General features: G+C 42.1%; 1 protein-coding gene across 3 annotated transcripts in view; it reads left to right on the top strand.

Moving 5' to 3' along the window:
- Positions 1-22,228, top strand: part of MMP17 (matrix metallopeptidase 17) — a 225,787-nt gene that overhangs the window by 136,363 nt on the left and 67,196 nt on the right. For 2 of the 3 annotated variants that reach the window (XM_068243452.1, XM_068243451.1), the window contains exon 2: positions 12,452-12,584. In XM_068243452.1, coding sequence (XP_068099553.1) covers positions 12,452-12,584 — 133 coding nt within the window. Of the gene's footprint in view, positions 1-12,451; positions 12,585-20,231; positions 20,281-22,228 lie in introns of those variants that run through there. The other variant, XM_068243453.1, reaches the window with a different exon arrangement.

The following is a 22,228-nucleotide window of genomic DNA, read 5'->3' as shown; positions in this document are numbered from 1 at the left end:
TACTGTAAAAAGTGTTAGACACTTAATACATGATCTACAATCTTAATACATGATTTTAGAATGTGACTTTCGAAATCCTGCAAAATCTCATTCTAGTGCTACTCATTAACAGAACTGGGAAGACGGCAATAGTGGATCTGGGTGGAATGCTAATCACGTGGATTGGCATATGTCTCATTCTGCATTATTCACTGAAACATCTGTTCATCTATGATCACATGACCACATGACATTGAGCTGGCAACCAGATGATTTTTTTTCACTACAGTTTCATTCAGAGCATCGTGCTTGACAGGTTCATTTAAAATAAAATGTACAGTAGCTAAACACTTGTGTCAGAATAGGGTCCTATGGAAACAGCCAGAATGTAAGACTTGTGATTTGTAGGCAGCATCCTAGTTCTAGTTTACTGAATCTTAATCTGTTCAGCTTTACTGCAGGTAATGTATCTCTCCAGGAAATGGAATTCTGACTGAGATTCAGAGAATAGCTTTCTCCATATAAAGTGTACCTGAAGTGACTTAGAAAGTAATAAGCTGAGGACGACCCCATGCAGAGCAGAGATTGTATTCACAGTCAGTGTTTTCTTTCCTCTTGCTTATTAGTGTAGTGCTATAATCTCATCTTCCAAACTACAGGCAAACTTGACTGCCCCTGCGGACACCCAGGGATCAATCCAGCTGTTCTATGGAGAGAGCAGTCCAGTACACTTGTATGGAGAGAGAAGTCAGGCACTATTCTATGGAGAGAGTAGTTAGGTAATGTTGTATGGAGAGAGAAGTCAGACACGCTTTCATGGAGAGAGCAGTCAGGTCGTTTTGTATGGAGAGAGAAGTCAAACACTATTCTATGGAGAGACAGTCAGGTGCTCTTGTATGGAGAGAGAAGTCAGACACTCTTCTATGGAGAGAGCAGTCGGGTAGTTTTTTATGGAGAGAGAAGTCAGACAATATTCTATGGAGAAACAGTCAGGTGCTCTTGTAAGGAGAGAGAAGTCAGACACTATTCTATGGAGAGACTAATCAGGTGCTCTTGTATGGAGAGAGAAGTCAGACACTCTTCTATGGAGAAACAGTCAGGTGCTCTTGTAAGGAGAGAGAAGTCAGACACTATTCTATGGAGAGACTAATCAGGTGCTCTTGTATGGAGAGAGAAGTCAGACACTCTTCTATGGAGAGAGCAGTCAGGTAGTTTTGTATGGAGAGAGAAGTCCAGTGCTGTTCTATGGAGGGAGCAGTCTGTCACCCATCCATGGAGAGAGAGAAGTCAGGCACTATTCTATGGAGACAGTAGTCAGCTACTCTTGTATGGAGGCAACAGCACAGTATTTTTCTATGGACAGAGCAGTCTAGCACTCACATGGAAAGAGTATTCCAGAACCTTTCGATGAAGAGAGTAATCAGGCATTCTTGGAAATAGCAGCCTAGCACTCTTCTATAGAGAACAGTTAAGTACTATTCTACAGGAAAATAAGTCAGGCACTCATCTATGGAAAGAACAGCCCAGTACTCTTATAGAGATCAGTCTGGTACACTTGTATGGAGAGAGCGGTCAAATACTCTTCTATGGAGAGAGTAGTCTGGCACTCTCGTATGGAGAGAGTAGTTAGGCACACTTCTATAGATAAAGAAGTTAGGTTCTCTTCTCTAGAGAGAGTAGTCAGACACTCTTCTACAGAGAGAGTAGTTAGGACTTTAGTATAGAGAGAGAAGTTAGGCACTCTTCAATAGAGAGAGAGAAGTCGTGCACTCTTCTATAGAGAGAGAAGTTATGCACTCTTCTATAGAGAGAGTAGTCGGGCACTCTCCTATAGAGAGAGAAGTCAGGCACTCTCCTATAGAGAGAGAAGTCAGGCAGATTTCTATAGAGAGAAGTCGGGCACTCTTACATGGAAAGCCATTGAAAAGGTATTACATTTTAAGCAGTGCTCTGGAGATTTTAAGCAATGCTTCATACAGACAAAACATTGTTATAGAATGGCTGTAGTAAGCACTACATTGTAAAACAGCTTTGAAAACACTGCAAGACTAGATAGGCTGTTAGATTCTAATCTGCCATCAAAGGTAATGCAAATGTGAAAATTATTGTAATGCATTAAATTAACATTTGGTTTATCCGAAGAGCCAGCTGCTTTGAGACTTGTGATAACAAAATAACTTGTTTCAAATATTTCCTGCTACCCTGTGTAGCTTCTAATTACAAAACACTGTGTAACAATATCTGCTAGGAAAAGGTATATTTGATTCATTACATATTCTTCATTCACATGAGAATGGAAGTGCATACTAAAAAATAAAATCAATTGCCAACCCAAATCTCTCACGCTGTGCCTTCCACCACTTAATAACATTCTTCCTATGCTCTTTCAGACTCCTATTACTTCTGTTATTGTAGTGTTGTGTGTGTTGTATATGAGATCCTTTGTATGGTGCAGCTTCCCACAATGCATACCACCCCATCTAGGCTTCAAGGAACATTCAGCTTCACTGGCAAGGCTGAAATTCTGTTAGTCATCTATAATGCATTATTCTCCAACCAAACCTAACAAAGTTTTCAAGATTATTGTGCCCTGAATCCACCCAGAAAAAATATACATCTTGATTGCTCACAATATGAATCTGTGTGGGTGTGACTTTAATTTATTTCTGTACAATGTATTTGGCCGTAAGATAAATAGGGTTTGAATTGCAAAACTCTCACTATCTGTCTTATCTCATGAACTATCTCTTCTTGACCCCTATTCAATTAACGATGAGTTTTCTTACACAAGGAGGTGTATTCAGCAAACGGTGGTAAGATTGCTGTGCACAGGCAGTGCACAACGTGTCATGTGTTGTGCGAATAGCACAACCCAAATGATGTGCACAAAGCACGCATTGCTCGTATAGCTCATGTCATGCAAATGTCTGTGCAGCAGATACTACATCACTTTCAGGGGCGTAGCTGGGGGAGGGTAGCAGACCCTTTGACTGCCGGGGGGCGCAGAGGTGTGGAAGCCCCAACTACTAACCTTCCTTTTTTCTAATACTCCAGATCAGGTTGTTTTGCGGCTACGTTTGTTGTGGCTGTGAAGATCCTCATGGCCACACTTGTTTTATGGCCCTTGTATGATAAACCCCCATGTTGTGAGGGTCACCAAGGGAGGCAAGGGAAGGTTGCGAACATTAAAGTATACCCGAGGTGACATGTGACATAATGAGATAGACATGTGTATGTACAGTGCCAAGCACACACGTAACTATGCTGTGTTCCTTTTTTTCTTTCTCTGCCTGAAAGAGTTAAACATCAGGTATGCAAGTTTCTGGTACCGGATCAGACTGGGTCAGACGATAGCATAACCCTCCCTTATAAGTAATTACAGCCATAAAATACTTTTCTGTCAGTAAATGGCTTCCTGGAGCAGGAAAGAATGAAGGTGCCATTGAGCAGAGACAATGAAACAGTAAACGCTTAAAAACTAGATTTAAATATAAAATAAAACTGTGGGAAACGGTGGGATAGCTAAAAAAAAAGTCATTTGTTTTAGGAGAAGGAGGATAGATACAATTGTTTTCTCATCAGTTTATTTTCACCTCGGATGTCCTTTAAGGGGGTGCAATCAAAGTTTTGCTGGCAGGCCCCATGATTTGTAGTTATGTCCCTGATCAATTTTGTGAGTACTGACAATTTTACCGATGTTTTCTGACCAGAACACAAGATGTTTTCACACCTGCCACATCAATAAAACATTTTTTTTTTATTTTGTTTATTTTGTTTTGAATTGCTGAGGGTTTCATGAATCCCTTTGCCAGCATAAGCCATATCTTCCCTGATCTTGAAGTAGAAACTGGTGATCGTCTGGATTCTGGTATTTGCCTCCATATGATCTTCCATCTGTGTTAAAGCGAACCTGAACTCAGAACTTCCATCTGCTGTAAAGGATAAGCAACAGCATAATAACCTTTAAAGAAAAACATTTCCTTTTTACAGTTTATAGAACTCCTACTGAGATTCCTGCAGAGTACCTAATTCCAGGTATACTAGGAGCACAGAAAGGGTTAACCTCCTGTGTTTACATATTATCTCAGAATTGTCAAATAGCTGCCCTCTCTAATTACACTAGCTCATTACTTGCTGATAAGGGAGAATAGGCTGTTCTCTATAAACACACACAGAGTGGATACGGGGTGGATTTCTCTGTGTTCTCTACGTCTCCTGTGCTAGAGTTCAGGTCTGGTTTAGTTGCTCTCTGAATCAACAGGGATATGTGAGGGAGCAGGCTGGTGTTGTACTTGTTCTCTGGTTGAACTCGATGGACGTGTGTCTTTTTTCAACCCAAATAACTATGTAACTATGCTTGTATACCTACAGATAAGTGTCTGCAAGGAAGTGTCAATCCTCTCTGCAGTCAGATTATGGTGATCACAGAAGATCATAGGACCTTGATTAGCCCTGGGAATGTTTCCAAAATGTAGGGACATTCATAGATTAGTAGAGTTCAGAATGCTGAGAGGATTGAAGCAAGTAATGGAATCAGTAGCTGCGTTGCGTTACAGTGACAGGCACCATTATTTGTGCCCTTTTCACGACAGTAACTACTGAAACGTCCTTGGTTATAATAATGAAAATAGGCACTTCTTATTCAGCCCAAAAGCCATGCATGTAAATGTGAAGTATTCAGGGAGGGCCATTATCAGAGGAGCACAGCTTTCAAAGTTTTGATCAGGAGTCTTAATTGCGGCAGTAAGCTGATGAGTCACATTGAGGTAGCGAAGACAGTGAAAAACCGACTTTGCCGAACACACATCTGTTGCTTAGGGAACAACACAAACCTTCAGTGATCCTGTGGTCCTTCACTGTTATTTCCTTCATCAAACGAGTACAAATCCTGCTGCGCTCTATGGTAGTTAGAATTTTAAAAGCTCAACCCAAAAAACTGTAATTGAAACCATTTGCATATGCATTAAAATAATTATACCGCTATGAAGTTTTCTGTACAAGTAGTATATGTAGCAGAACTTGTCTCAATTCATCCTCGCCTAACCTTGTTGAGACCAGGAGTGGGAAGAGCAGTACAGAGCTGCCTGTCCTGTAACTTTCCTTATAGGAAGTCTGTTAGGTCCACTGCCATAGTTCCACTCTGAGCCAGGCCTCCGTTGTCCCCTCTAGAAGATCACAACCCCCGCCCAGGTCGGGATCTTATGTGCAGGCACAAGGTGTGCCTCTCGTAATCGTGCTCTTGGCGATAAAAGAAGCCCCAGATGAGTTAAAGTTTTTTTTGTTACTGGATGTATCCTTTAGCGGGCTGCCATATTTATTTCCTTTTAAACAATACTAGTTGCCTGGCAGTCCTAATGAACCTGGGTCTCTATACTTTTAGCCATAGACCCTGAAGAAGCATGCAGCAGATCAGGTACTCTGACTCAGCTGACACAGGTTTTACTGGATTAGCCATATATGCATGTTGGAGGGTTTTGACTTAGACACTACTTATGCCAGAAAATCAACAGGGCTGCCAAGTAACTGGCATTGTTTATAGGGAAATATATATGGCAACCTCCATATCCCTCTCACCTCGGGTTCCCTTTAAAGTATGTATACACTTGCATTGTATATTGCCCATGATGATCATTCCTGGTGCCTTCAGACGCATTTTCAAACTAGGTATGGGTGTCTCCCTGACACCTGCCAACTGCTAATAAGTAGCAACGATCATGTCTAGGAGAACTCATGGAGAAGCATGTGATCAGTTTGGTCTGCTCATAGATATGTAAATCTCCTATTTGCTAGTCATGATCGTGTGCTAAAACAGGATGCGATCACAGCAAATCGAAACTTTGCAAATCTGATCAAACAAATAACATGCTCTTCCATGAGTTCTCCTAGACATGACCATCACTACTCATTACAAGTCAGGCACACTAGAAAATACACATGATCGTTATTATTGTTTCTTGCTTTAGCAGCCCTCCCTTCTGCTTATCCCTTCTGCTTATCTTTATAGATAGAGCTGCCATAAAGGCTTCTTTAACATTACAGGATTGCAAACGGACGATAACATCCCTTGGTATTTTCTCGGGGAGGAAGCCTGTTTTAGGCAGTTGATACGTTCGCTGAATGACAAGTTCATGTGAAGGCATGGTGGGGAAGACAGCTTTAATGATATTGAGGATGTAAGCGTTTGGGCCTTCATTAGAAACCGTTTCAGGGACTCCTATGATTTTAACGTTATTGCATTTGTTTTTGTCCACGGCATCTGTCAGCTTTTTATTTTAACCATTTCATTTCCTCTGTTAGTCCATCATGGGCATCAACAAGTTAATTGTGGGCCTCTGTGTAATCTATTAGCTTAGTTTCAATGTGGAATACTCTTGCATTTGTAGCTGCAAATAGAGTGCAGTATTGGTCAGAAAATGCTCTGGTGTCTGTATATAGTGCCTCTCTGAAGGAAAGCATAAAGTCTTTCTGGAAAGCTTGTGAGATAGGCTGTTCTGTGGCAGGAAAGACTGTCAGGAGGACCTGTCAGGTTGTGCTGCTAGGGCCTCTCCTACGTGCTCCGAGCTGGCTCCGTTCTCTGCTTGGACTTGGCTGGTCTGCTAGATGTGGGTGTGCTGGGAGAGGAGACTCCATTGATGGTCCTGTGCTGGCAGGCTGAGCGGGAAGAGGAGTGTATGCTGACTTTCTAGTGTGAGTCACATGGGCTGCTGGCATCGTTTTGGAAATCAGAGGACTGCCGCAGAAAAAAGTCTGTACGTTTTCGCAGTTGCCCACCGTGGTAGTTGCAGGAAAGGTTCCCAAGCCAGATGAGCCCAATAGCAAGCAAAAATGAGGCAGTGGTCATGCTGTGGGTTTAGAGCCAGGACAGGAGAGAGTAAGGCGTCCGTCACCATCGGCTTCTAGCCACACACACACACCACCACCACCACTACTATAATTTGGTAACGTTCCTCTTTAAAATATATTGAGGCGAAATATCATAAAGGTCATGCTTCATAAATCTATGGGCATGGGGAAGGTTGTTCTTGCTGTACATAGAGTGAAGATCAGCCATGTCTGCATTATGTGAAGATGCTGAGACAATAGAGGAAGCAAGGATGTTGGTTGCATAACATTAATAATCCAGAAATCACCTGCCGTATCCTCGTGTCCTCTGCGAGCTTTCTAAAAGGCAGACGGGCATAAATAGAATTCATTTGGGACTGGAGGAAGTTTTACTGCAGACAGTAGAAGGACAAAATCAAATAACCAAATTGAATGGGATATTTTCTGCGAGATGAAAGATTATTCAAAAGCTTTCTGTAATACAAATTTATGGGGAGTTTATTAAAAGAGAAGAATCAAAAGGACCACAGGAGACTGCAGATCTTTCCCATGTCAACCGTACTAAAAATAAAACAAGGATTTACAGTTGAACTGCAATGACATAAAAATCTTCTTCCACTTGGTTATCAGTTACTAAGAAACAGCAACAGGCTGGCATTGCAGTGTTCTGAGCTGTTGAGCACCAACATCTGTATCATTTTAATGAGACTGTGTCTATTAGTAATTTCTGCAGCTGTGTGAGATGTCCTCACTTTCATGTAGAGTCTAGAGTGAGCCTTGTCATCTCTACACCCCACCCAGTGGCGCACGGAGGGGGTTGTTCTGAGTGTCTAGAACACCCCCCTGCACCGGGACCGGAAGTGGGGCTGCCGCATGGCCCGGCCGGCTGGTGAGAGAAGACAGAAGAAAATGATGGAGGCGCCAGCCGCGCTAATAAGGGATGCGGGAGCCGGCTTTATTCCTCGCTCCCTCCCTCTGAATGCCCCTCACCTGCGGTGAATGTCTGCCCGGCTTCCCCATGAGTGTGTGCGCAGCGGAGCGGTAGGTCCTCTTACCGCAGATCAGGCGCACCAGCAACTGGAGTCTCATGCTTCCTGTTTACCATGACGTCACAGGAAGCATGAGACTCCAGTTGCTGGTGCGCCTGATCTGCGGTAAGAGGACCTACCACTCCGCTGCGCACACACTCATGGGGGAGCCGGCACACATTCACCGCAGGTGGGGGCATTCAGAGGGAGGGAGGGAGCGAGGAATAAAGCCGGTTCCCGCATCCCTTATTAGCGCGGCTGGCGCCTCCATCATTTTATTCTGTCTTCTCCCCCGGGCAATCTTCTCCCCACACAGGGGGCGGGCACCTTCCTTCACCTATCTTATACTGGGGGGCATATACCTATCTAATCTATCCTGGGGGGCATATACCTATCTAACCTATACTGGGGGGCATATACCTATCTAATCTATACTGGGGGGCATATACCTATCTAACCTATACTGGGGGCATATACCTATCTAATCTATCCTGGGGGGCATATACCTATCTAACCTATACTGGGGGGCATATACCTATCTAACCTATACTGGGGGGCATATACCTATCTAACCTATACTGGGGGGCATATACCTATCTAACCTATACTGGGGAGCATATACCTATCTAACCTATACTGGGGGGCATATACCTATCTAATCTATACTGGGGGGCATATACCTATCTAACCTATACTGGGGGGCATATACCTATCTAACCTATACTGGGGGGCATATACCTATCTAATCTATACTGGGGGGCATATACCTATCTAACCTATACTGGGGGCAACTATATGGGCTACCTATATTGGGGGGGACCTATAGCTGGCTACCTATACTGCGGGCACCTATACCTGTCTCCACGTTGGGGGCGCATTTTACGCCCTCACCCTGGGTGCAATTTAGCCTAGAAACTGCTAGTATTTGGCTCCACCCACACCATATTTTGGCCACGCCCACACGCCACTTTCAGGAACCCCCCCCCCTTGGAAATCCTGGATTTGCCCCTGCCACCTGCTGTTCACCTGATCTTGTCCTCTTCAGCTTTTATACATTTGTTTTATTGAAGGTTTTGTTGAAAAGTAATCAATATGGAACCACGATTCTAAGCAAAGTGGCATGTAATATTTTCACTGTTTTCTTGCTGGAGGTTTTATCAACATCTGTAAAGTCTAACACAGTAATTTAATGATGCATTTTACAGATTTATTTGTTCAGTATCTTTATAATGTAGACGCCATCTGTTTTCAAGCGAAAAACAATGTCAAATAAAATAAAAGTCAACCTTAAAGCAAACCTGAATTAAACTTTCCTTTACATGAGCCCCAGTGGTGTAGCTTAGGACATCTGGGGCCCCGTGCGAGTTTTACATTAGGCCCCCTCAAAGAGGAACTGTAGTGAAAAAAAAAACAATGAATAACGTTGCTTATTTTTTTACAATACAGTATTAATTTATAGATGTCAGTTAGTCCAGTGTTAGTGTTAGTCTTTGATTCTAGAATTCTAGAATGTATCACTGGTGGTGACATCTTTAGTTCTGCCAGGTGATCTGTACAGAATGTTCATTACTGAAAGTACTATGCACAGAGGGAGATATTGCTTGCTTGGCAATTGGAAAAATCCATTATTTGCCACAATGCAAGCAGGTTCACAGACAGCAAACTTTCAGGACCATGGTCCTGACATCACACCGTGGGAGGGGTTTCACCACAATATCAGCCACACAGACCCCCCTAAAAATCTATTTGAGAAAAGGTAAAGATTTTTCATGGAAAAGGGGGTATCAGCTACTGATTGGAATGAAGTTCAATCCTTGCTTTAAGTTCCTCTTTAAGCATTTCATAAATAATGATTGACATGGAGTAATTAAGCTATGCACACATGCTAGACTGTCATCACAGATACATTTGGGTGAAGATCTACCATGAGCACAGGTTTTCCTTGATGTTGGTGGTCTCTGCTTTAGTGAACTGCTATGTTGAATTATTTTCTAGTAACCACTAGTGCATGCCTTGCAGTGGGATACCTCCTTCTCATCCTCCTCACCCCTAGGACAAAAGTGAACTAGTGTGGCTACACTTCTTTATTGATAGCCAAACCATGAATTCAGAAAAGTAAATCATTTAAAGTTAATACCATTATTATTATTAGGCCCATTTCACATGGGCAGTTGCAGGGAGGGCATTTTCAGCCTGTCAGCTGCTCCCGTACACCAGTCAGGTGCTTGGTAGCGTTTGGTAGGATGGTGGAGAGATGTCCGTCATGTAGCGTCACCTCTAAGCATGGCTGCAGCCACACTCACTTATGGAATGATGCCATGTAAAGTCACATCTAAGCATGGCTGCAGCCACACTCACTTATGGAATGATGCCATGTAAAGTCACATCTAAGCATGGCTGCAGCCACACTCACTTATGGAATGATGCCATGTAAAGTCACATCTAAGCATGGCTGCAGCCACACTCACTTGTGGAATGATGCCATGTAAAGTTACATCTAAGCATGGCTGCAGCCACACTCACTTATGGAATGATGCCATGTAAAGTCACATCTAAGCATGGCTGCAGCCACACTCACTTATGGAATGATGCCATGTAAAGTCACATCTAAGCATGGCTGCAGCCACACTCACTTGTGGAATGATGCCATGTAAAGTTACATCTAAGCATGGCTGCAGCCACACTCACTTATGGAATGATGCCATGTAAAGTCACATCTAAGCATGGCTGCAGCCACACTCACTTGTGGAATGATGCCATGTAAAGTCACCTCTAAGCATGGCTGCAGCCACACTCACTTATGGAATGATGCCATGTAAAGTCACATCTAAGCATGGCTGCAGCCACACTCACTTGTGGAATGATGCCATGTAAAGTTACATCTAAGCATGGCTGCAGCCCAGCCACACTCACTTGTGGAATGATGCCATGTAAAGTCACATCTAAGCATGGCTGCAGCCACACTCACTTGTGGAATGATGCCATGTAAAGTCACATCTAAGCATGGCTGCAGCCACACTCACTTATGGAATGATGCCATGTAAAGTCGCATCTAAGCATGGCTGCAGCCACACTCACTTGTGGAATGATGCAGTTTTGTCCTGCCAAGGAAACCGTACAGTGTGTCAAATGCTTAAACATGTTAGGTCACAAATGTCTGGGTTGTGGCATTGTTAATGTATAGGCTAAGGAGTGGCTCTGTCCATCTATTTGTCACCTGTCTGACTGCCTGAGTGTGGGATGATCTATTGAATGTTTGATAATAGTCATTTTCATCTTTGTACATAAAACGTGTGGGTACCAACTTCTAGACAGTAGAGTGGTGTTTAGGCGCACTAGTGATGAGAGGGAATCTTGTCTGCAGTATATTGATGCAAATGTGTCAGTACTAGTTCATTTATGATAAATGTGCTGTTAGGTTGAATTTGAATTGAAGTGTGTGTGATGATCGTGCACGAGAATTCCTATCAGCCATTTATTCATTATGTGTCATAGAATAGTTATTATCATCATTTTTGAGTTAAGAAAAATGAGGCTTGTTTGAAAAAGGACTGTGGCTTCGCATATATGTAGATGCATCCTAAAGGAAAAAGTTTTGATGATCTGTCTGAATTGACAAAAACGAGGTACTGAATGGGTTAAAAGTTCCCTGAAAATGGCTGCTGGAACGCATAAGATCAGGAAATAGCCCAGAGCGAGGCTCGGCTGTATGAATGAAAAGGAGGAGGATACACCCCAGCAAGCTACCATTGCATGATCACACTGACGAAGCTCACGTGCTAGTGGGCGTAACATATGTGGGCGGGGCTTGGAGACGTCAGGCCGGAGGAGTAGCCGGGACCGCTACATGCCGCATCTCCTAACGGCGCACTGGTTGGCAGACAGCGAGCCCTTGCCAGTTGCAGGTACCTGCTGGCCGCGGGACGCCGCGGCGAACTGCTTGGATCTAGGCGAATAAAAGGTAATCCTTTCCGTTGTTCCATCTGGAAAGCTTTGAGCATTCAAAGAACTTTGGACTAATGTGATTTTCCATTGGAGGGAGCACACTGTCTGGGAAAGTTAGCTTCAAAGGAATGCTTCTGTTTGACATAATGCAGAGACTGTAACTCTACATATTGGAGGAGCCAATTGTGGCAGCCCATTTAAAGTGAAGAGTCCTGCAGAGACTGTCTCATGTATCCAGTGCAATTAAAGTTAGGTGACACACGCGCATAAGACAAGGATCGGCCGATCCGGATCTGAGTGTGGATGTGTGAAGAGTGGTGGCATGTATGTATGTGTCCAGGAGTACTCCTTGAATGGAAAGCCCACGTCTTGTTTTTAAGGGTTCATTTTTAGGGGGATGGTTTTTCACAATATTCTCAATAAAATATTTTTACATATAGTTTTTTGACTGGCGGTTGTTTAATGTGTTCTCAGGTTACAAATGCTGCCATTCAGACAGTTGCATGAAACTTCAGCTGGAAGACGCTCAATGGTCAGCAGATCAGAGGCTGAATGCCAGCCGTGTGAAATAGACCTTGCTTTGCTTATTTTGGATCTATATATCATCAGCATTTTCTGTGGAGCAGGTTTGTTTCTGCTAATTAATATACTTGTTTGTCTTGTCTTTTTACCAACAGGATTGGCTGACAAGATTTGGCTACTTGCCCCCACCTGATCCAGTTACAGGACAGTTGCAGACACAAGAAGAGTTGTCCAAAGCAATCAAAGCAATGCAAGAGTTTGGAGGGCTCAAAGCTACTGGAGTTCTTGGTAAGTCAAAATCGAGACACTGAAGTGAAGTAAAGCCTTAAGGTAGCCATGGATTTAAAAATGTTTGATTGCAGATACAATTCTGGAAAGCACATCCTACTAGCCCATGATCTGCAGAGGAGCCCCTAGCCAATGTACAAAAGTGTCCTTTCTACTGTCGTTCAGCGAACAAAGTTTAGCTTGCAGTATGTCCATGTAGCAGTAAAGGGTGTTTCTCCACTCACTACTGGGAAGGGTGCCATGGTTACATAACACTCTCCCAAGGAAGAGGAAGATTAAGTCTGATAATGAAAGCTCTTTTGTGTAGTGGATGGTTGACCAAAACAGATTACATCAGACTGCTCAGTCAACCAAAATATGACATCTATGTGTACATGACCACTGTGGGTGTTTGAGACATACAACTTATGAATTAACAATCATCAAGCCATTTTCAATTTATTTTTTTCTCATAAGTTTTCTCCTAGGAGATAATTTTTCATTTTATCTTTAAAATAACTTTTCAGAAGTCTGTAGTTGAAAAAGTACCAAATTGAAGGCAAAAAGTATTGTCTGAATTTTTCTTGCTTGTTTGAGGCTTGGCTTAAAGTGTACCCAAGGTGGTTTTCAACTTAAAAAGAGGGACACAGAGGCATGCTCCCATTGTGGACATGCCTCAGTGTGCCCTCTGAGCCACTGACAGCCTCCCCTGTGCTGTGCCAGCCCCCTCCCCCCCCCCCCCCTGCATCTGTCGACAAGAAACTTGTACGCAGAGTAACAGAGGAGGGACGTCCATTGCAGGAGAGGAATTCCTACATAACGCCCCTCCCCATCTCTATGAGCCTCTCACTGGCTCTCCTCTGCCTGCTCCCAGCCTTTACCCCACCCCTGCATTCCAGTCTCCACACTGTGCTTTCGGAGGAAAGCATGGAGCTGCTTCTGCAGCGTTGTGACCCCAAAGGTCTCAGAAGTGAAACGAAAGGATAGCAGGAGATAGGAGAGGCGGCAATGGACACTACCGGATCCAGACACCCTCCTGAATCAGGTAGTATGCTTTTTTATTTTATGTCTGGCCTGGTTTCTCTTTAACCAGTTTACATCCCGCATACAGTATAATCACGTCATTGCAAGTGGCTCCTGAAAGCCACATGACGTGATTATAAGTTGCTGTCATTTAATGAGCACAGCGGGCGTGCTAGCACGCTCCTGGGCTCATTAACCCCCCTCCCCCTAACTACACTACACTAGCATCCCTTCCCGGGTCTCCGATCCTCCCACCCCCCGCCCGATCCTCTGTAATACCCCCCTTCCCCCTCCATGCTGCGATCGGGCAGCATGGAGGATTACAATGTAACAATATTTACCTGACCTTGTTCCAGCGCCGATCACGATCCTCTCCCTGTAGTCCCACTGTCAGCCTCACTATGCTGAGTGAACCGGGTCCCGGCTTGATGACGTCATCAAGCCGGGACCCGATCCGGTCAGCATAGTGAGGCTGCCAGCGGTACTGCAGGGAGGAGATCGTGATCGCCGGTGGAACAAGGTCAGGTGAGAGATTCTTACTCCCAATGCTTCCCTACACCTAGCTCTGCAGAGGGGGTGGAGGGGACACCTGGCATTTGGGGAAATAAAATATCTTAAAGGGCCAACACCTGGCTATCCATGGGGGAGGGGGGGATACAAATTAAAAGGGGCACAGCTGACTATAAATGGGGGAGGGGGAGGCATAAAGGGCATACACCTGGCTATGAATGGGGGGAGGGGGGTAATAAAAAAAACACCTGGCTATGAATGGGGGGAGGGGGGTAATAAAAAAACATCTGGCTAACTATGGGGGGGGGAGGAATTAAACAGGCACGTCTGGTTTACTGAAGTGGGGGGGGGGGGGTTTACAGAGGCACATCAGGGGCTGGGGAAGGGTAACGGGGCACATCTGGCCAAGTATGGGGGAGGGGGGTATAAAGGAGCACATCTTGCTAACTATGGAGCGGGGAGGATTAAAAAGTGCCACAACAATTTAAAGAAAAATACAAAGCCGCAAAATGGAAAAAAATGCACCTTTATTTCCAAATAATATATTGTCGCCATACATTGTACTAGGATCATACTTTAAACCCTGTAATAACCAGGACAGACGGGCAGATCAAATGTGTAGGTTTAATCTATGGTACCACTTATTATTTTCAAATTATAATTGCTGAAAACTGAGAAATAATTCCTTTTTTCCCCATTATTACCATTAAAATCTGTTCAAAATTAAATAATTCTAAATGTACCACCGAAAAAAAGCCTAATTGGTGGCGAAAAAAACAAGGTATAGATCATGTATGTGTGATAAGTAGTGATAAAGTTATTGGCTAATGAATGGGAAGAGTGTGAAATGTAGAAAACTGTTCTGGTTTTTTAGGGGGAAAACCCCAGGGACGCGAAGTGGTTAAAAGGTTTTTTATGGATGAGGTGTAAAAATATCACCTAGGAGAACACTTAGGAGAAAAAATGAATTGAATAAGGGCCCACCATGTCCGATTATCATGTGGATTTGCAGCTTGCTGTAGTGTAGCACTTTAACAATGCTGTAGTGAGTGGAACATTAACCCAGTAAGTCTTCTGAGTATATCTCAGATACAAGATTGAAGGAATGATTAAATCAGAGAAGAATCACAAAATGACTGTACCTAACTAAAGATAGGACTGTACAATGTTTTTAATAGATTTGTTTAAATCTGACCATTTAATCTAAAATAAATCTATTAATATTTAGTACATTCTCCATCAATATTTTGCTGTATAAGCAAGATGTCCAGAGCACTGGTGGAATATGTCCAGGACTAATATCAGATAGAAATCAATATTTACTTAGCCTTGATGGAATAGTGTGTACCTACCATTACTGGGGTATTTACAAATATTTGATCAGTTCTCACAGATTTAACTTCCCATATTTACTGATTTCCCTGAAAGCATATGGCTGTATTCACAAAGGCACCAGAGGAGGTTGTGTGGAAAGACATGTCAGTGAATGCAAATTAGCTTGATGACTGTGCAGAAAATGTGTGAACTATCTTTGGTGGTGAATTGGGAGCTGAAAATTACAGAGAAATATAAAAAGAGACCTCAAAAAGATCTTTGTTGTGAATAACTGAAAAGAGATTTTATTAGAGAATCTTTCAAAAAGGTAACATTGTTGCTTTCGTATTATTGTGACTTTTGCAAAAGAAGTATTTACTGTTGCAAGTAGAACATATCCATTTCTTGGGTTAATCTGGAATGTTCAAAATTGTCAGCAAATAATGATGAAGAGTATACGCTATTAATTAAGGCATTTTTTCCAGTGGTAGATAGTGGGCTTGATTCACAAAGCGGTGCAAACAGTTTAGCACGGGTGTGCTAAACAGTTAGCACGTGAAGTGCTGTTCGCGGACTTTTGCACGTGCAAAGTGACGCGATTCGCACGATCGCGGACTTTTGTGCGCGCAATTGCGAATCGTGGCAAATTGCGCGCGCAAAAGTCCTCGATCGCGCAAATTGCGGCACTTTGCGCGCGCAAAAGTCCGCGAACGGCACTTCACGTGCTAACTGTTTAGCACACCCGTGCTAAACAGTTTGCACCGCTTTGCGAATCAAGCCCAGTGAGAGAAGCTCATGTGTTCTACAGTGGCTCCTAGACCCAATTACTGCCGTAACTGATTGGTCTGTTTATGCTTACATGTGCATAATATTTGCATCTTATTAACCATCCATAGTCATTACATATCTAACAAGCCCATTGATTTATATGGGCTGTTAGTAGGGATGAGCAGGTGTCATTCGTTAAGTTAAATTTGCAGCAAATCCAACAAATCTGCGTAAGGTAATATTTTTGCAAACCTGCAGTCTAAATTTGCCAGGAAGCGAATTTTGGGTGGGAGTTAGCTATATCCTTTTTTACATGTATTGGGAAGGACCATGTAGAGCTTGCCCCTAGTAACCAACAGGAAATCCTCATGCCTTTATAAAGGATATAGTGGGAGTGTGTTTCCTCATTCAGTTTCTTGCTGTAGGGAGAGAGATACAGGGAGAGTTATTATTATTATTATTATTTAGTATTTATATAGCGCCGACATCTTACGCATATAATACAGTATATATATATTGTCTTGTCACTAACTGTCCCTCAAAGGAGCTCACAATCTAATCCCTACTATTATCATATGTCTATGTATGTATATTATGTAGTGTAAGTACTGTAGTCTAGGGCCAATTTAGGAGTGAGCCAATTAACTTATCTGTATGTTTTTGGGATGTGGGAGGAAACCGGAGTACCCGGAGGAAACCCACGCAGACACAGGGAGAACATACAAACTCCTTGCAGATGGTGCCCTGGCTGGGATTTGAACCAGGGACCCAGCGCTGCAAGGCGAGAGCGCTAACCACTACGCCACCGTGCTGTCCCAAGTTGTACTGGATTAACAGGGTCATTTAGTATAAAGGGACAGTAATGATAGATTTTTGGCTGTACCGTGTATAAGGATTAGGCAGCAGCTGCTCTGCAGAATTCCCCTTCTGAACAATTCCCTTCAGAATGAAACTCTCTGAATAATTAATTATAAGTTTACACTTGCAGAGTTGCCTTTTGATGTCTGCTGGAGAACACATCAGTTTCCTGACTGCTTCGCCATTCCTGGCAACATAAAAAAAAATGCAATATTTCAGAAGACCTTCCATTATCTGGGGTGTCCCTCACACATTTTTCTGTAGGTTTAAGTGGCTGTATAAGCAGAAATGTAGAGGCAGTGTTTCTTTCCCAGTTCTGTGACCATCCAATGGAGAGATGAATATGTATCAAGTTGTCCCCACTTATCATTACTTATTAATATTCCTTCCTTCATATTTCCATCTCTCCACTAACCCACCCTCCCAACTCACCCACTTCTCCAAGCCTCACTTTCTATCCCTGTGGGGTGACAGTATCTGCTGATTTCTTTGTGATGCTACTTCCAGGTATGGCTCAGAGGTCTGTGATTGTATCTTAAAGGACACACGAGGTGACATGTGACATGTTGAGATAGACATGTGTATGAACAGTGCCAAGCACAAAAATAACTAGGTTATTTTCCTTTTTTACTTTTACTACCTGAAAGAGTAAAAAATCAGGTATGCAAGTGACCGTTTCTTCCCGGGTCGGGACCAGGTTGGACCATAGTGTAACACTCACGGATTAGGAATTGCAGCCATAAAACATGTATGTAACACATTCCTGGCAGAAAATGGCTTCTGAGAGCAGAAAAGAGATAAAAAGGGCCAATAGCTCAAAGATTTTAGCTCTGGCATACTTCAATGAATGTGTAATTGAGAAGAGGCCATGAAACAGTAAAAACTTAAAAAATAGATTTAAATATGAAATAAAACCGTGGGATAGCTAAAAAAAAGTAATTTTTAGGAGAAGGAGGATAGGTACAATTGCTTATCTCATTCTCATAATTTTTTTTTTCACCTCGGATGTCCTTTAAAGCACACCTGAAGTCAGAGGAATATGGAGGCTGACATGTTTATTCCAATGTAAACAATGCATATTGCCTGGCTATCCTGTTGATCATTCTCATCTTATAGTTTTAGCCCAGAATGCTTTGATACCAGCCTTTAGCTCATCTGCATTTTTGGATCTGTTGTCTCTCATCTACCTCTTTACAATACTCTGTATATTCTCCATGGAGTTTAGATCCGGCGAGTTTAATGGCCATTGCCCAATAAAGCGCAGTGATAACTTAGTCATTAAACTAGCTATTGGGACTTTTAGCAGTGTGGGCAAGTGCCAAGACCAGCTGGAAAAAAATAAATCAGCATCTCCATCAAGCTTGTCAGCAAAGGAAAAATGAAGTGCATTTAGATTTCCTGGTAGATGGCTGCTCTAATTTTGGACTTTATAAGACAAAGTGGACCAACACCAGCAAATGATATGGCTCCTCAAATTATCACTGACTGTGCAAACTTTACGTTGAGCCTCAAGCAACATAGATTTCATGCTTCTCCACACTACCTCCTGACTTTGGGACCTTAATTAAAAAAAAATCAAAAACAAATGTAAAGTTCACTTTCTTCTCAAAAGAGACATTTGGATCTCTAAGCAGTCCAGTTTTCTACTTAACTCAGGTGAAATGCTTCTGGCATTGTTTCTGGTTCAGGAGTCGCTTGACAAAAGGAATGAAACAGCTGTAGCCCATGTCCTGGATATGTCTGTGTGTGGTGGTTCTTGAAGCACTGACCACAGCTGCCTCTCCTTGTGAATCTACTCCAAATTTTTGAATGAGCTCTGCTTCAAAAACCTCTGAAGGCTCTGGGTATCGCTGTTGCTTGTGAACTTTTTTTATGACACATTTTTCCTTCCACTCAACTGTCCATTAATATGCTTGTATACAGAACTCTGTGAATAGCCAGTTTCTTTTGCAATGACCTTTCATGGTTTGCTCTCCTTATGGAGGAGGATGTCAAGGATGTCTTCTGTACAACTGTCAAGTCGGCAGCTTTCCCTACGATAGTGTGGCCTGATGAACCAGACTGAGAGATTGTTTAACAGTTTGGGACTCCTTAGCAGGTGTTTTTGGGTTAATTGTGCGTAATCAAGTACCAAGGCCAATATTCACTTTTTTCCCCTAAGTTTTGTCCTTGGTGCAATTTTTATATCTTATCAATAAATTACCATCTAAGCCACCAGAAAGCAAGAAAACACTCAGAACACTTTTGACAGTACTTTTTCACCAATATTGTGTGGCATTGTTACAATTACAGAGTGATGAAAAGTTATTTAAACAGAAAAATGTACTCCTAAGAGAAAAAGTTGGAGAAAAAGTGAATTGAATGAAGGCCAATGAGCCTATAATACAGTATTCGATTTTTTTGATAAACTGAATCTTGGGTTTTCATTAGCTATAAGCGGTAATTAGTGAAATGATGGCAAAATGAAATAAATCAACTCTTGAAATATATCACTCTGTGTGTATCAAATCTATATAATATATAGGTTTCACTTTTCTAAGTTTAGTTACTGAAATAAATTATCTTTTCGATGATATTCTAATTTATTGAGATTCACCTGTGGAGGCTGCAGTGTCGGACTGGGAGGTGGAAAAACTGAGGAAATCTACCTGCCGGCCAAGCAACAGAAACCCTGTGTTATCACTCCCAATAGAAACCTGCAGCGAGTCTTCACTGTGAGCAGCAACACCTGATTACTGCTGCTTGGCCAGCAAGTGCATTTCCTCAGCTTTACCAGCTCCCAGTACGACACTGGCCAGCTGTCATCTTGCTAATAACAACTAGTCTTCCCAAGATTTTCCAGTGATGCATTACATTGCACTGAATGGAAAACATGCCCTTGCATACAGTATTTGTGCTTTTTTACTATGTGAAGGGACCTTGGCCACCTGTCTCATTTATAAGTATTCAGATGTGATTACATTCCCATTTGTTTACAATGCTTGTGAAGCACTTTGAAAGCTCATTGTTGTGAACAAGTCTCAAATCTTTTGTTCTGCCTATTTTCTGAGAAAATAAATGCATGCAATTCACTGCCACCTTCTTGCCTTCTTAGTCACTTCAGGCTAGGCAGCTCAGTAATAATGCATTAGCAGCCATTCAAATTGTCTAAAATTCATGATCCAACTTTCTTTCTTTTCTCAGAACCCCTGGAGGATAATATGCAAATGAGCAAGTCTTCTCACACATGGTGTCATGTACAGCAGTAAATATCTCTCCCTTTCTAGAACTTTGACTGACAGTCAAATGTTGCGTTTGTTGCAAACACTAGTAAGTCAGCTGGGAGCGCTTATAGCTCAGAGCCAGTCTATCAGCTGCTGGGAATTACACAGTACCATTTATGCAGCTACTTTTAGCAGATAGCAATTCGGAATGGAGTTCTTTAAAAATATATTTATTAAAAAAAAATTACAAAGAGGTGATCTCAGTTCAAGTGAACCCAAGGTGAAAATAATCTCATGAGATAACAATTGCATCTATCCTCCCACTTCTAAAAAATACTTTTTTTTAGATATTGCATGACTTTAACATTTACAAAATAGATTTTATGTTTTACTGTCTCTGCTCAATGGCAGTCTATAAACTGTCCCAGAGCTAAAATATAAAATATATGAACTTTTGACTTTTTATCAATCCCCTGTACTCAGAAGTTGTTCTCTGCATGAAAAGGTTTTATGACTGTAATACCTTATTAGTGAAGGTTATGCTATAATCTGACAGGGATTTGACAAGACAGGAACTGTTACTTGCATGCCTGAAGGTAGACCCTTTTAGGTAGAAAAAAAGAAGAAAGAAGCATAACCTAATTATTAATATGATTGCCCCTGTACCTACACATGTTTATCTCATCATGTCACCTCGGGTACACTTTAAATTTGGCTAGAACAGTCAGAGTATTTGATTTACAGGAACTGCTTAAAATAACGTGTTATGCAGGTGTATAGAGGAAGATAAAATGTGCGGAGAAGATATAATACACAAGGCAAGAAGATTGGGTCTTATTTAATTACAGGTGTTAAATTCTCTGGGAGCGAGTATACTATCATCTAGTATCACACAGAGGCTAATTCAATTGTCAAATTACATCTTGTGAAGCCGGGTGATTTCTAACACGCCTGATGCAGTAAAATAATCGGCATGAGCATAACAATGCTGTTTTTCATCATATTTTTGAGCAATTTCTATTGCTTTTGCCTCTGTTAATGGGGGAATTCCAGATATCTGTGACTCCTAGGGTTTGAATATAGACCTTGCCTTGCACCTTAAAACACTTTATTTTAAGAAAAAAAATATTTTAATGCAAACAATCTTTTATTGTTCCTTACCATAATCCTCACCAAATTCCTTATCCTAAATAAGGTAATCCTCGTGGTCTTATTAAAATCCTAAGTAAAGACTCCTCCTCTACTCAATGTGACAGTCTACAACCATTGCCATACTGAACTGAGCTATGGCTCAAGCCTTTTTAAATAGTTCATATGCTCACCATTGGTCCATTAATCTGGGACTATGAATTCTCCCTGAGGAGGATACTCATCGATCAGTGGATTCACTGGAAGCCCAGGCTGGAACTTCAAAGGTGCTTAATCCTTAGGGCACTCTCCTAGTTGAATCATGCTGTTATATTAACCATTCAAGGAACTCCAGCAAAAGCATCTTTGAATCTTCCACTGAGCTTTCCCCTCAAATAGACCAATAAGAAACTCCATTGAGATAAAAAGTTGCATTGCTAGATGTTTAGTATAGTGACAAGATGCTGTGAGAAGGGAACACTGGCATAAAGCTTTCTGAACTTAGCATTGGGGCTTCTCACTGATGCACTGATATGACCACAGAGAACCCTCTTCGGACCAGTGCGGAGCTACAACAGAACAACTAAAATGTTGGGCTCTTCTTAGGTCAATTTTTTAGGCTAAGCAGAGTCAAGACATTTGAGGATTACAGCTTTTTGGGTGTAAATCTGAATGATTGAGTGATGATTTTGGTGAAGGACAATACAAAGTATTTCTTGTTTTGGTTTAAAGGAATATTTTTTTCTTTTAGTTTTAAGGTGTCAGGTATTTTTTTTTTTTTTTGGGGGGGGGGGGGGGGTGAGTAAGGGTTATGTCAATGTACCCAGGGTCAACTGGACAGCATTCTGGTTAAGGCTGTTG

Source organism: Hyperolius riggenbachi, chromosome 1 (genome assembly GCF_040937935.1).
Source record: "Hyperolius riggenbachi isolate aHypRig1 chromosome 1, aHypRig1.pri, whole genome shotgun sequence".
NCBI lineage: Eukaryota > Metazoa > Chordata > Amphibia > Anura > Hyperoliidae > Hyperolius > Hyperolius riggenbachi.
This window is presented reverse-complemented; position numbering and strand designations above follow the sequence as displayed.